Genomic DNA, 14566 nt, shown 5'->3' with positions numbered 1-14566 from the left:
AATTTTTTTATTTTTAGTTCCTATAAATTATGTTTGATTTTTTTTTTAAGTGCTTTGGATAGCAATTTGAATAATAAAAAAATGTTATCTAAAATTCTACAAGAATGTAAAATAAACAAACATAATTTAAAATGACTTAAAGAAGTTTTACAAGAAAAAAAAACAAAATAACATTAAATTACAATCACTAAAACTTAAGTTTTCAGGATAATAAGTTCATGACAATAGAATTCGTTCAAAATTTGTGCTTGTATAGAAAAAAAAACTCCATACAACAGAAAGTGTAGTAGAAAGAAACATAAATCATAACATGTGCTCAAACAAGTGTAAATAATAATATGAAAAAAAAATATTTAATTTATAGCAAAGGCTAATACCAACTTACATCAAAGCTCACAGTATGTTCAAAGCATTCAAACAATTCTGATACATTTCGATATACGTTCTTGAACAGAATGGACGTCATATCAGTATCAACCCACCTAGATTCCAGAGAAAGTTTAATTAGCCAATTAGACATACATCATACATGCAAAGCAAATATAGGATTCAATCACAGAATCACTTCAGCCAGGTTTCTTGTTTGATTTCCATTGAGCAAGTACAAATTACCAACATTAACTCAAGTTATTGTGTCACTATATCCAGCGATCCAAGCCAAATGTGAAATTGTTTGGGTACACAAATTGGCTGCTACTAATTTCCAAAGTCTACACCTAAATTTGATGGTATTGTTGTCTACAGTCTATGCCTAATTAGACAAGTTTAATTAGCCAATTAGCATACATCTTACTGACAAGAAGTGCCTCCCCAGACACAAGTTGGAGGGTATTGCTGTCTACAGTATATGCCTAATTAACCTTCTTATATCAAATGAATAAAATTGACTACAATCAGGGGTGAAGCTAGAGTAAAATAATATAAAAGCAGCCAATGAAAATATTTATTGGTGAGGGAGCCAAATTAGTATATTTTATAAATAAGTATTTAAATTGAAAAAATATTATAAAAATATTTGTTGACTGGTGCCGGGTGCCTGGTGGCTGGCTTACATATAACACGTAAATTTTGTTTCCTATCTCTAAAAATATGAAGGAATTATTCAAAAAAAATTCTTTTATTATTTTCTTTTGTATTATTCACTAAAAAGACTACAACACAGCTAGATTTGTGAAGTGTTGTGTTGTGTTTTACCATAACTTTAAACCTTAAAATTCCCAACTCTAAACCCTATTACAAATTATATTTTCATTTGAAGAAGTGTTGTGTTTAGGGTGATAAAATAATACTGACATATATAGCTAGATTTGTGATAAAAAGTTGGTATTAATTAATTAAGAGAGTATTATTCGAAAGAATAGGAGCTACGCAGTACGCACCTTCTCACTGTTATCATCTATCACTATCACTAAACTCACACCAAATGAATTGCAAAATTGTAATATGTTTTGCTTCCTTTCACTTCCACACCAAAGCTTGTCAAACACGCATGCTCCTTGCTCCTTGGCTACTAAATACTGTCAGATTCATTACTTGATGATGTAACATATTATTAGTTTATTACATCATCATTTAAAATATCGAAACTAATTAAAAATATAAAAATAAAAATTTAAAAATATAAGATAATAAAATAAAATAAAAATATGAAAAATATATTTAAACCTTAAAATAACAAGCAGTGACATAAACATCTATCAGATGACAAAACTCTGTTCTTTCAGGCTATTTCTTTCCAGCTATTGACAATAATAGCCTTGGACCCACTTAAGCCCTTCTATTCGAAGAAAAAGGAGTGGAGAGCGAAGGCGGCAGTAGCATCTTGGTATATACAGAATGACTGCATAGACAAAGATACTGGAGCACGATGCCCCTCCAACCTCAAGCATAAAACCAGAAAACAGAATCATGTAAATTAAGCATACAGTTAGAAACTGGCCTACACAATTGTTTACAATCATTGAAATAAATAGTAAAAAATGGTAATGTAAGGGTAATAAAAATATATAATTTAAAAACATTAAGATGATGATATTATAGTAATGTGATATATAAAATACTAAATGTTTTCATAAAAATTAGAAATAATAATAAAATACTACTATATGATTAATACAAAACAATCGATTGCTTTGAGTGAATTTTTTTTTCAACGTGTACATTGCGAAATTGATTGTGAACAAAAAAAATCAATTAATTAATTTAAGAGGGCGTTGAAAAAGTACATTATTAATATAGTATTATGAGTGATATTTATCCATAATTGTACTTCATACTCTAAATTTCTTCTAATATTGTTTAATTTAAGGCTTAAATATATTTTTTATCTCTTATATATATATCCAAATTTTTACATTTGATCCCGGATAGATTTTTCTTTCATATCTATTTCTTGATATTTGAAAAGTTTTGTTTCAGATTTATACTGTCAGTTAAATAATGACATATCCATTAAATATTTGATAACTTAATTTGTGACGGTTCAAAAATCATTAGTATTTGTTTTGAAATCAAATTTAAATTTTGTGGAGGTTAAAAATGTAAAATCAATTAAATTAAAAAAATAAATAAATCAAACATTGAGAAAGTCTTCTCCTTCTCCCTCCTCTTTCGTGCATGCCACCTTCAACCACTCTCGCATCAACTACATCTTTGCCAATGCAATCCGTGATGGGCCCCCACTCTACCACCACTGTGGGCTTTCACCGCCTCAGTCACATGTCCCAAATCTCTAGTGCCAGATTCCTACACACGTCTTCCCCCGTTGAGACAACCACTGAGGGAGACATGGTGGAGCTCATTAGAATCATCGCGTTACCAACGTAGTAACCATTGGATTCTTCCTGAAGGCCTCTCTCATCAGTAGCAAGCCTCTTACCGATGGAAACAACAAAGACAACACTTCTTCCTAACCAATCTCTGAGCAAGAACACCAACCCCTCCTTTCGTCAAGAATTGGGACCAACTATACCTTCAGTCACTACAAGCTCTTCTTCGACTTCAAGAATGTTTTGTGTCTCATATATTAGGGTCCTCGTGTTTAATGCCCTTATGCTTGACTTCAGAGCAATAACTTTAGAATGGGAATGGTAGATCCACTTTCAATGATAGCATGGTTGTGCTCGACAGTTTCAGCAAACTAGTTTCGTTTGATAACTTCACTTTCGCTACCATCAATTACAGGACAATGGTGCTTCGATGATGATTGACCCTTGATCACGACAGAAATACAAGGGTGTATAACATCAGAGACAAGAAGACAATTGGAAGGTGACAAGAATATTTTAGCCACAACCTTGTTTTATTCTTTGGATTTTTGGCCCCAATAGTTGCAGTAATAAACCAACCATTGGAAGAACATGTTCCTACCTTCCCGGTATTAGAATAAAAATTACAAGATTAAATTAATTAAATTTTGCTTCTGAGTTAAAATTAACTTATGCTTTCTCAATTTTTCATTTGAAACAAAACCTCTCCCAGATTTATTTATTTTTTACTTTAATTGATTTTGATGATTTAGCGTCAAAAAATTTAAATTTCATTTTCGAACAAATACTAATAATTTTTAAGTCGTCACAAATCACGTTATCAAATAATTAACATGCATGTCATCACTTAATTGACAACAGGAATCTAAAACTAAAATTTTTAAATATCAAGGAGCATATGAAAAGGAAAAATTTATTAGAGATCAAACATAAAATTCAAATATATATCAGGGACCAAAAACATATTTAAACCTTAATTTAATTTGTCAACTTTCTTTTGAGAAAAAAGAAAAAGTAGTGAGCAATCTAAAAAGTACAATAAATCACGCTCAAAATAATGAGAATAACAGGGTTCAAGGAGTTGGTAATTACAATATTTTGATTACGGAAAGGTTGACTTAGCCTTCTCCAAAATCAATAGTACTATATCTTTTAAAATGTACCAATCAATTTAGAAGACAAATCCTTAATTTACATCGATTCAGTTTCTCATAACTTATTTACATCGATTCATCAGTGATCAAAATCAAACTCAATATTCAACTCTATCAAGTCATTTATACATCAAATTAATCAAAACCAAGGTGTTAAAAGTATCACAGGCATAGCAGACGTTGCCTTATTCTTTGATACAGCTCAAAGATTTCTTTAATCTTTACAATAACAGCAGCTATAATAGAAGAATAATTTTTCCAAAGAATCAATTGTTCAGCAAAACTTTGCCTATATATAAGACTAATACCACTTTGTAGTATTGTTCTAAAGAGCCAAATATGTTATCTGAGAAACCTAAATGTTTTCCATCAAACCAGTGGAGGCAAAAGCAAGAGCATAATAATAATAATAGAAGCCAATAATAATAGAAACCAGTGGACAAGAAAGGACCCAATTTAGGCTTTAATCCTGGAAGGCTCTCCCACAGCACTCTCCATTCTTGCATACCACTCGCCAATACGTGTATGCTCCACCATATCCTTGCCAGACCTTAAATAGCGTATGGGCTTTAAAACCCCAAAAACAGCCAGGTCGGCTAAGTTAGGCTTAGACCCTCCTGAAAAGACAGAAAAGTAATATTGTCTCGAATCCTATGAATGCAAGATTACTAATTCATCAAAATTCACTAACTAACAGAAGCCAAAGCCAGAGATTATTTGATGCTAAACTAACAGATAGACATGTAAGTCACTTGCATTAAATGGTTACGTGCAGGTACTAACTATGAATAATCTTTTGAGGTTTAGATCAAACAAATCCAGTGAAAAATTACAAGAGACCACCAATGTGAAAATCAAAAGTACTACAAATTGGAGACTACATGTTCATGATCAATACTTTGACCGGCCAAGGATATATGAAGCTATTTTATTTGTTACTCCTTTGCTTGGCAGAAAAAAAATCATAAAATAAAATTAGAACATCTGGTTCAACTTATTTTGGAGAAATAGTTGCTTTCTTTCAGGTCAACTTCTTGAGAGAATTTTAATGAAAAAGCAATTGTTTCTCTAGAAAAAAGTTGTTCCAAACATTTGCTAGAGCATTTGGATATATCTGAGACCTCAGTTTTATACACAGTTACACACACACACAAAGAAAGGGAATGGATGCTTTTGCATTGATAGTATAATCTCCTTAACACAACAGTGGAGTACATACCAAGGAACTCCCGGCCATCCAGAGCATCTACCCATGTTTCTGCTGCCTCATAAAGAGCAGCACGTTCATCAGTGATGTTATATTTTTTCTTCAGTTTCTTAGACACAAAATACATAGCTGCAGCTCCAGCATACTTCACCGAAAATTTTTCAAGATAGCTGAAATTGCCTAAAAATATCAATATAAACAAAATATCACCATGATTAGATTTCAGGTTTAATAAATCATGGCCAAGGACAGAAGTTCATATAAAGTAAATTCAGGGTTTGTAAGCATGATATACATCGGCTGAAAGTAGATAAAGCACTGTTATATTAATGTGTTTTTCTATGTAATTTTATATTTTTCTATGCTTTTCTTGCCTTTTTCTCTTTTTCCTGCTATAGCCATTTTTGGTCTGGGTGCTGCAGTCTGCACCCTTTCATTTCCATGTAATTGCTGACCTCTATATGTATAAAAAGTCTCAGCTCGAGTGTGATTCACTCAAGCTCTTCTCACTAAAATCTTAAGCTCTCAAATCTTAAGTGGCACAATATGCAAGGAGAGTTTTGAAGAAAGATTTATTCTTTGTATGCATGTTAGGGAAAAGAATGGGTAAAAGAAAAGCATCAACAGTGTGAATTTTGCCCATGAAAATGTACAAGTACAGATTGAGTAATAACAAAACATACAGGAAAATGTTAAGTTTCTCATTAAAAAATGATGATTCTAGATGTGTGAACTATTGTACAAGTCAAAGTAGGAGAAAGCTGGTGTGTTTGTGTGCATGCATGCACGCACATTTCAGCGTCAGAATTATTAGACTCTTTTCAGACCTGAAGCAGATTGCATGTGATATCCTCTAATATCTTCTACAAGTCAGTAAGATAGTGTCTCACAGCTCTTTTACTGTAAAATGTCAATTACAGAAATTTTTCTACATCAATCTGAGCCTTTTCAATGGCCACATATGCTCAATAATTAAAAAAAGGCATCCCAGTTCATGATGATTCCACCTCCACGCCAAGCCCGAATTTTTACAGTTCCAAAAACTAAGGATGAATGGAGGTGTATAAAGCTGATCCTTTCACAATAGTAAATAATATCCGGAAAGAACACGTCCCAAACAATTATATATGTTGTGTCCTTCATATCTCTTCTACTTTGAGTTTCTTTCTTTGCCTGAAAACAGGTGCATTGTATGACAAAACATTTGAAATTATTCATTTAGATATTTGGTGGCCTTGTTGTGTTTAGTTCACTTCTAGGCTTTCATCATTTTGTAACCTTCATTGATGACTTCTCAAGGTGTACTTGGTTCCATTGGATGAAAAATTGATCATATAAATGCTTGGAATTTTTCAAAAATATATTCAGAAATTTCTACTCAATTTGGTCACTCAGTTTACGTTTTACAAAATGATAATACCAAGTAGTAGTTTTCTATTTCTCAAGTCCTTTTTGTCATCTAAAAGAAAGATTCATCTATCTAGTTGTCCTCACACCCCAAGAGAAAGGTATTGCTGAAAGAAAACATGCTCATCTTCTCTTGCTACTGCCCATACCTTCACTTCAGCTAATGTCTTTATAATTTTTTGGGCAGATGCAATTCTTACAGCCTAACCACTGCTTATTTAATGCCATCCTCTTTGTTAAATATTTACATTTAGATCTCTCATTCCATTTTGTTTCCTAATGAGTCTACATATAAACCCCCTGTGTTTTTGGCTGTAGCTACTTTGTTCATGATGTTTCTCTAGGAAAAGACAAGCCCATTGCTTGTGCAATCAAATGTATCTTCCTCGAATATTCCAATGTAAAAAAAATTATAAGTGTTACTCTCCTTCATTATATTGTCTCTTTACTTAAGCAGTTATGACTTTCTTTGATGACTCTACATACTTCACCCTTCAAGAAGACAATGCTTGTCCTTCTCTTCCTTCACCAATCTCCACTCTTGAAGTAGACTGTGCTCATCCTTGGAAAACTTATCATTGTCATTCATGTGAAGTTTCAGCATCCCAACCAGATCCTGAAACATATGTTTCGCCACTTGTTCCAGCTTCTCCACCTTCTTTGTATCACCAGCTTTCATCTCCTTCAAACTTCCCAATTGCTATTTGCGAAGGTATTCTCTCCACATATAATCCTCATACTATTTATAATTATGTAAGTTATATCATCTTTCTTCCGTTCAATACGCTGTCATGTCTTCCTTGTCTTCTATTCCCTAAAATTGTCCAGGAAACTCTTTCCCATTAAGGATGGTATCAAGCATTTATAGAGGAAATGCAAGCTTTGGAATTAAACCATACTTAGGAGATGGTTCCTTTACCTCTAGGTAAAAATCCTGCGGGCTGCCTTTGGGTCTTCACTATAAAAGTAGGACCTATAGTGGATTGTCTTGAGGTTCATTTTGTTAAAGGGATCACTCAAATTTTTGGGCAGGATAATGGTGATGCTTTTTCTCCTATTGCAAAAATGGATTGTCTTGAGGATCATTTTGTTGTTAAAGGTATCACTCAAATATAATATAAAATTGTTAAGGTGTCTTCACCTAATAGCTTAAGCTTTTGGGACAGTTGCTTCATTGCAACAGATTATGTTCCAAAAGTGCTCTAATATCAAATGGCAATTTCATACAGTAAAAAATGTGGTGGAAAGAAACATAAACCGCAACATGTGCTAAAATATGTGTAAAAACTAATAGTAAAAAAAATCATTTCTACAGCAAAAGTCAGTACCAACTTACCGTTGCTCGTAATATACTCAAAGGATTCAAGTGCTTCAGATGTATTTCGATATATGTTTGGTGACAGAACATGTACCAAATGATTATCAACCCACCTATATCAGAAGAGAAAGTTTAATTAGCCTCTTAGATATAGATGCTAAGCTAAAATAGATTCAATCACTTCCCCAGAGTTTTTGTCTGACTTCCCTCTAACGGGTACAAATTACTGACAGCAATTCAAGTTGTCATATTGCATATTGCATCTTGCCTAACAGATATAGTAAGGCCTCTTATTGGAATATTGAACCAACAATACAAATCAAGGGAGTCAAAAGTAAACAATTGAAAGATTAGAAGGTTAACCAAAATCCAACCCATAGAAACATAAGATTCCTAACATGTTAAGTGTAATAAAAGATGACTGCAATCAAATCGCCAAAGAGAAAGAAAGCCAACAATTTAACAGGATCACACACAAAGGGAGTAGTGACTTAATTTATACTGTTTTAACATAAATGTCCAGTTATGCTTGTTAGCACAATAGCACACTGCATTTATATGCTGAATCTAAGCATAAAAAGATAAGTGAAATGTTATAAAATCATCAGTAAATATATTTTCTTCAATCCTAATGGTAAAGTTTAGAACAAAAAGCAGAGTAATTGAGGAAGAAAGAAAGGTTTCTCTTCCAGTCCACTGAGCAATATCTCCTTTTTAGTTGGTTCAAATGAAAGTGTGAAACTGAAAACAACTTCTTAAAATTGGAAAAATGAAATTCAATCAAACTTTTAAAGAAAAAAATCAGTGACTTCACCCTGTTACATTTATTAGAAACATGCTTGATTGAAAAATAAAACAAGGCCAAAAGAAAGAAAACCATACCGCCGCCATTTTGTCTCTTCGTCCTCAGAAGTTGAATCTACAATTTTCTTGGACAGAATCTTATGTCCCAGCTTATCAATTATAACTGCCAAACAAACAAACATCAGTGAAAAATTATAGTGACATGTTCAATGGACACAAGTCCATCATAAAATTTCACAATCAATTTTCAAGGGAAAATGTAAAAACCTGATGAATCATTTAGCTGTTCACCATCTACCATCAGTATTGGCACCTTCTGATACTCAGACCATTTGATTTCTTTCTTACTGAGAGGGTTGACCTCCACAATTTTGTAAGGTATATCGTAGTAGTCCAAAAATGCTGGTAAAGCAAGTAAAAATATCAATAACAGAAACCAGGAAAAAAATGTTGTGAAATCTCAATGGAAAAACTACAGCAATAAAAGAGACGGATGTATGGCAGAATAGGCACCAATATCCTAGCCCATGCTCACCATTATATATGAGATAAATCAATAGAGTGAAAAATACAGCCTCATTTAGAAGCAACAATTGACAACCAATGTGTCATTTTTCCATTCTCTTTCTATGACTCAATGCTTCTTTTTAAAATTCTCACATAACTCAAGGAATCTACTTACTCTGAGGAATAAGCGCATGCTTGGCTTGGCTCTTTGTATTTCAATGACTCAATGCTTCAGCTTTTGAATGTGGAATCTAACATAAACACACGCATCTGACCCATGACCAAACATACACTAAGTACTGCCAAACTTACTCAGTTACATTGAATTCCATCAATCCAACCATTAGATTAAGACTTTTTGTTAAGTGGATCAAGAATTAAAAAAATCATATAATCTAAAAACTAGTTAATTCTTCATTGATCAACTTCATTTTGACATATATTAAACTTATTAAAAACATAAGTAAATTCTGGGTACAATATGAAATATCTATGAAGAATTTTTAATGAATTTAATTTCTACACATACCAATCAGAAATCATGGTAGGAATGAATTTGAAAGTGAATATTGTAAAATCGACAAACTTACCCACATAGCAGTTTATAATTGGATATAAGAGTAAAATGAACGATTTGAAAATTTTAATTAGATTCCTAAACTTAAAAATTATAATTGGATACTTGATCTTCTATCATTCTTGTTATTGGGATCCTGAAGTTAGTAAAATCACCACAAATTGTTACAAAAATTGTAGAAGATCAAGGACAAAATCACTTCTTTTTTTTTTTAATTGAAGGACCTAATTAAAATTTTCCAAAAAGTGTAGGGACTTACTAATGTATCAAACCTATTTAATTTATCTAAAATCAAATGGCTCCGGGGGTGTGATGATCAATAGTACAACATAACATGATTTAACAGCTAGATTTTGTTAAATCAGCTGTTAGTTTTTTTTCTTTTACCTTTGACTTTGTTGCAGAAAGGGCAAGCCTCGAACTGGTAAAGAACGACGTCGTTCGGGAGAGCCTCTGGCGGCGGGGGCTCCTTGGCGAGGACTTCCTGAGAGACCAGAGCCCCAGCAACGCCGAGAGACGCGGCGGCGAGAGGACCGAGGAGCGAGGAGAAGCGGCGGCGGTGAGAGCGGGCGGCGGCGCTGCGGTAGAGCGCGGCCTGGAGAAGGCGGTTGGGGACGGAGAAAGAGGTGGCGACGCGAGGGGACGTGAGGGTTCTGAAGAGAATGGAAGGTACCCTTCTCATAGCGTCGTGTCTGAGATTGATTCACAACACAATCAGATCTCTTTCACTCTCACTCTCACTTTCACGTTGCGATGATTTTGATGGCTTCCTCGGTCGTTGGGAGGGAGAGAGGGTTTATGTGGGTTTCGTAGATCCACGGGACAGGGTTTTAGCCTTTGTTCTCTGTCTGTGCTCTCCACGTGATCCAAAACTTATTCACACTCTTTTTTTAACTATTATTATTTATTTATTTTTGGTACTCGTTATATTATATGGATCCCAATCTTATCCAACCCAACAATTTAATTTAAAAAATTGAATTTAATATTATTCAAATCAATAATTAATTAATTAATTAATTATTATATGAGAAAATAGGTTATTACATTCTCACATTTTAACTCTAAACCTCTAGTATTATTGCTTTTTAAAATGTTTGAGAAATAATTTTATTTAATAATTGTAGACATTTTTACTAAGCACAGATTTGAACCATGAAAATCATTACATTACAATAAGATCCAATTATAAATTATCAGCATTGTTATTTGTGCAATAAGTCATATAATAATTTAGGTCTAATGTTCAGTTTGATTGTGAAAATGTATTAAAGTGTTCAATTAGGTCCATATATTTAAAAAAAATACCCAATTAAGTTTTCATATTTTTAAAAATGTTTCAATGTTATTCTTTTCGTGAATTTCAATTGAAACCGTTAAAAATGTTTAACGCGGCGACTCCCACCTAACATGATTGCACCACCAGCAAGTCAGCGCCATCTCCTCCACAAATGCACAACCAAAACACACACAGCACCGCCACTCCTTTACCTCACCATAGCCAAGCACCAAGATCTGCTATTTGTGCAGCCTTCCGATGATGCGCAACCTTGTCCCTCAATTAAAATCTGAGGATTCGCATTGCATGCATTCACGCTCCGCAAATTTGGGGTTGGGAGAGTCGCGATTTTGTTAGGGGGAGAAATCTGGGTAATCTTCATGTGCTGATGGATTGGGTGTGGAGGGAGGAGTTTATGTTTGGCATTTTCACGAACACTTGATGGGGTCGCTTAAACAAATTCTTGGAAAGTATATTGCTTTTGAAAAATAAATTTGTTCATGCTTCGTTGATGTTGCTGATATCCATTTTTTTCTCCTATTTTTTGGGTTGTTCTTCGTATTAGGCAATTTTTGTTATGTATCACTAATTATTGTGGCGGTTTTTAACGACTACTAAACAACAATCGCCAAAATGTATAGTCAGGAAAAGAGACGGAAACGTAACACTTTTTTTACTATGTCAGTTGAGACTGACAGAAAGGGTAACATTGGAGCGTTTTAAAAAAATATGAAACTTAATTGGAGGTTGTTAAAATATGGGAACCTAATTGAAACTTTAATACAATTTGATGATCAAATTGAAGATTAAGATAATTATTTATACAACAATAATTTATACAACACTATTAAACTATTGAGTTATGATAAATAAACTTTATTTTAGTTCTTTAAATTATAAATGTAAATCATTTTTGTGTTTCTATATACAAAATATTCATTTGAAATTTATTTTATATCTTAAATTAATCATAAACACAAAAGTATTAAGTATAATGATACTTTTAGTATAACGAGAGTTTTTGTTTATAACTTTTTAATAACACAAGAATCAAACTGAAATAATCATAAACATCAATTATTTTATATTTTAAATTAATCATAAACACCAAGCATACTAATGTTAGAAAAATGTGTTTTATGTCATTGTACAAATAGCGATTTGTTGTCATGTGTAAAATATTGCAAGTTTTATTTTAGCATTCACAAATAAAACTGTTTTTAATTTTAGTTTCTACAAGTGGTTTTGACAATCACATAAGCATGTCTTAACTTGTTATATAAAAGATAAAAAGAAACAATTAGCAACAACATTACCATGATAAAAACTTTAATTTACATAAATGTAAAACATATTTAAGACTATTGAAGACTTGCCCTCCCTCAACACACACAACAGGAATAAAATGATATAACATAAACAATACAATAAATAGAAATAGATTAAGAATATAAAAATAATGTGATTTGACACATTAAATAATATTTCAACAAATATTCATTATCTTAAATAAGATTAAAGTTTTTCAAATAACTTGAAAAATCCTCCCCAAATAATGTATCACCTTTTAAATATGAGTTTTTCAAATAATTTGAAAACTCTTTTTTAAATAGTGTATCACATTAAATAATATTTCAACAAATATTAACTATTACTTGGTACATGATGGCTTCTTCAAGTTAGGTTGCTTATTCTCATATCAAACCCCTTGATTTATAGTGTGATGAATAACATTTAAAGACTTATTGAATAAACACTAAACTAATTGCTTCTTTTAGAAGTTGTCCCCCTTTGATTATCACACACTAAGCAATGATCACAACTTTTTACTTAATCTCAAAATGAATCACTATAACTATTAACTAATAATTGGGAATTTGGAATTACATTCACAATTGGTCTCTCAAACAAAGTTTCCAAACCACATCCTTAGCCTCTCAACACCCACTCTCATTAGTGTCATGGAAGTCCTTTCTTGCAACCATCTGTTGGACCAGCGGCCTCAATAACTTAAGAGGGATAGGCTTAGAGTGCAGAAGAAACAGTAATCAATTTAATAATGTTCTTTAAACATGCAAGACAAAATTGATTGCAACAAAATAAATGAGATAAGGGAAGAGAGAATGTAAACACAATTTTTATATTGGTTCGGCAAAATCCGTGCCTACGTCCAGTACTCAAGCAACCCACTTGAGATTTTCCACTCCCATTGTAAAAATCCATTTACAAAGTCTGAACCACACAGAGACAACTTATCCCTTGTGTTCAGAAATCCTTACAACTTAAGAGACCCTCAGTCCCTTAATCAATCTCTTTGAATGAGAAGAAAGAAAGAAGAATTCTCTCTTGAAGAGAAGGATATTATAATTGAAGTCCATGGAGAAACTCTTAATAGATTTGCAAGTGTTTGCCCAAGAGTTTCTTTTGAGAGAGCATTTGGCAATGAAGTTCTCTTGGAATCTCTCTCATTTCCTTTTGAGAGGATAAGACATTTTGAACAAAAAAATCTCTCTTCAAAATTCGTGCCCAAGTCACCTATTTATAGGCCTTTGATGGTCATTCACAAATCCAATCAAAAGATGTGACTGTTGGCAGATTTTCTGAAAACTCTCCACTGGTAATCGATTACAATGTTTGTGTAATTGATTATACAGTTATAATTTGAAGGGTCATGACTTTTGAATTTGAATTTTCAGAGTTTTGTTGCTGGTAATCGATTACATGTTCAAAAATCAAATTCAAAACCCTTTTCAACAACTCTTTTTCATTCTTCTCTCCTAATCAATTACACTTCCTGGTAATCGATTACCAGAGCCTTGCATGACTTTGAAACCCTTTGTTCTAAGGCAAGGCTTGATCTTTAGTGAATCTTGAAACAATGATTTGTTTGTTGAAACAATCTTAAATTAATCTTGAAGCAAATGCTTATCCTTTGAAGCGACCTTGTTTGATTCTTCTTTCGTATCATCAAAATTCATGCATTCATACATTCACACCATCTTCATGTTTTTTTCTCTCTCATGTTATGCTTTTGCTATTCAAAATTCATAAGTATCAAAATGGTGGCATTACCTATATTTGCATCATTATTACTTACCACCAACAATTTGACTTTCATATCACAAATCCAAAAAACTTTTGACACAAATTTTCAAATAGATTTTCTATCAATACTTGTTTTATTATTCATCTGACCACATCATAATTTTGATATCATTATTAGGAACATCTTTCACACATACATAATAAGGATCAAATGACAGAATACTAAGGATAAAAATAACAAAAAAGAATAAAAAATTATTGTAGTTCAGCACCAAATTCCCACATTTATGGGAATATCTCAACAAATATTCAATATCTTAATAACACTACAAGTTTTTGAATAAACTTGAAAAATGCTTCCTAAATATGTATCACCTTATAAATCAAATATTTAATCAAGAATTATAAGGAATAAGAAACATTATCACACTTACAAGAGTCTCTCTCTCATCCCTTGTACTCATGTTAGGGGTGATTTTTCTTATCTTAAGAATTCCGAT

At 32.5% G+C, this 14566-nt stretch overlaps 1 protein-coding gene across 1 annotated transcript; it reads right to left on the bottom strand.

Annotated features, from left to right (window-relative positions):
* Nucleotides 1–4003: 4003 nt before the first annotated feature.
* Nucleotides 4004–10605, bottom strand: LOC114418674 (prostaglandin E synthase 2-like). Its single transcript, XM_028384136.1, has 6 exons — nt 10130–10605; nt 8926–9060; nt 8737–8821; nt 7873–7967; nt 5142–5309; nt 4004–4539 (listed from the first exon to the last, which is right to left on the bottom strand). The coding sequence occupies exons 1-6, from the start codon at nt 10422–10424 to the stop codon at nt 4379–4381; spliced, it is 939 nt and encodes a 312-aa protein (XP_028239937.1). The 5' UTR covers nt 10425–10605; the 3' UTR covers nt 4004–4378.
* Between the last annotated feature and the right edge of the window lie 3961 nt (nt 10606–14566).

Source organism: Glycine soja, chromosome 7 (genome assembly GCF_004193775.1).
Source record: "Glycine soja cultivar W05 chromosome 7, ASM419377v2, whole genome shotgun sequence".
NCBI lineage: Eukaryota > Viridiplantae > Streptophyta > Magnoliopsida > Fabales > Fabaceae > Glycine > Glycine soja.
This window is presented reverse-complemented; position numbering and strand designations above follow the sequence as displayed.

What these genes read in the sequence shown, in the direction of transcription:
- LOC114418674 (XM_028384136.1), bottom strand. Translation starts at nt 10,424, where the DNA reads ATGAGAAGGGTACCTTCCATTCTCTTCAGAACCCTCACGTCCCCTCGC. An exon ending in GAAGAGACAAAATGGCGGCG is followed by an intron (nt 7,968 to 8,736) that starts GTATGGTTTTCT and finishes CTTCTGATATAG; the next exon opens with GTGGGTTGATAATCATTTGG. An exon ending in TGAGTATATTACGAGCAACG is followed by an intron (nt 5,310 to 7,872) that starts GTAAGTTGGTAC and finishes TGATATTTTTAG; the next exon opens with GCAATTTCAGCTATCTTGAA.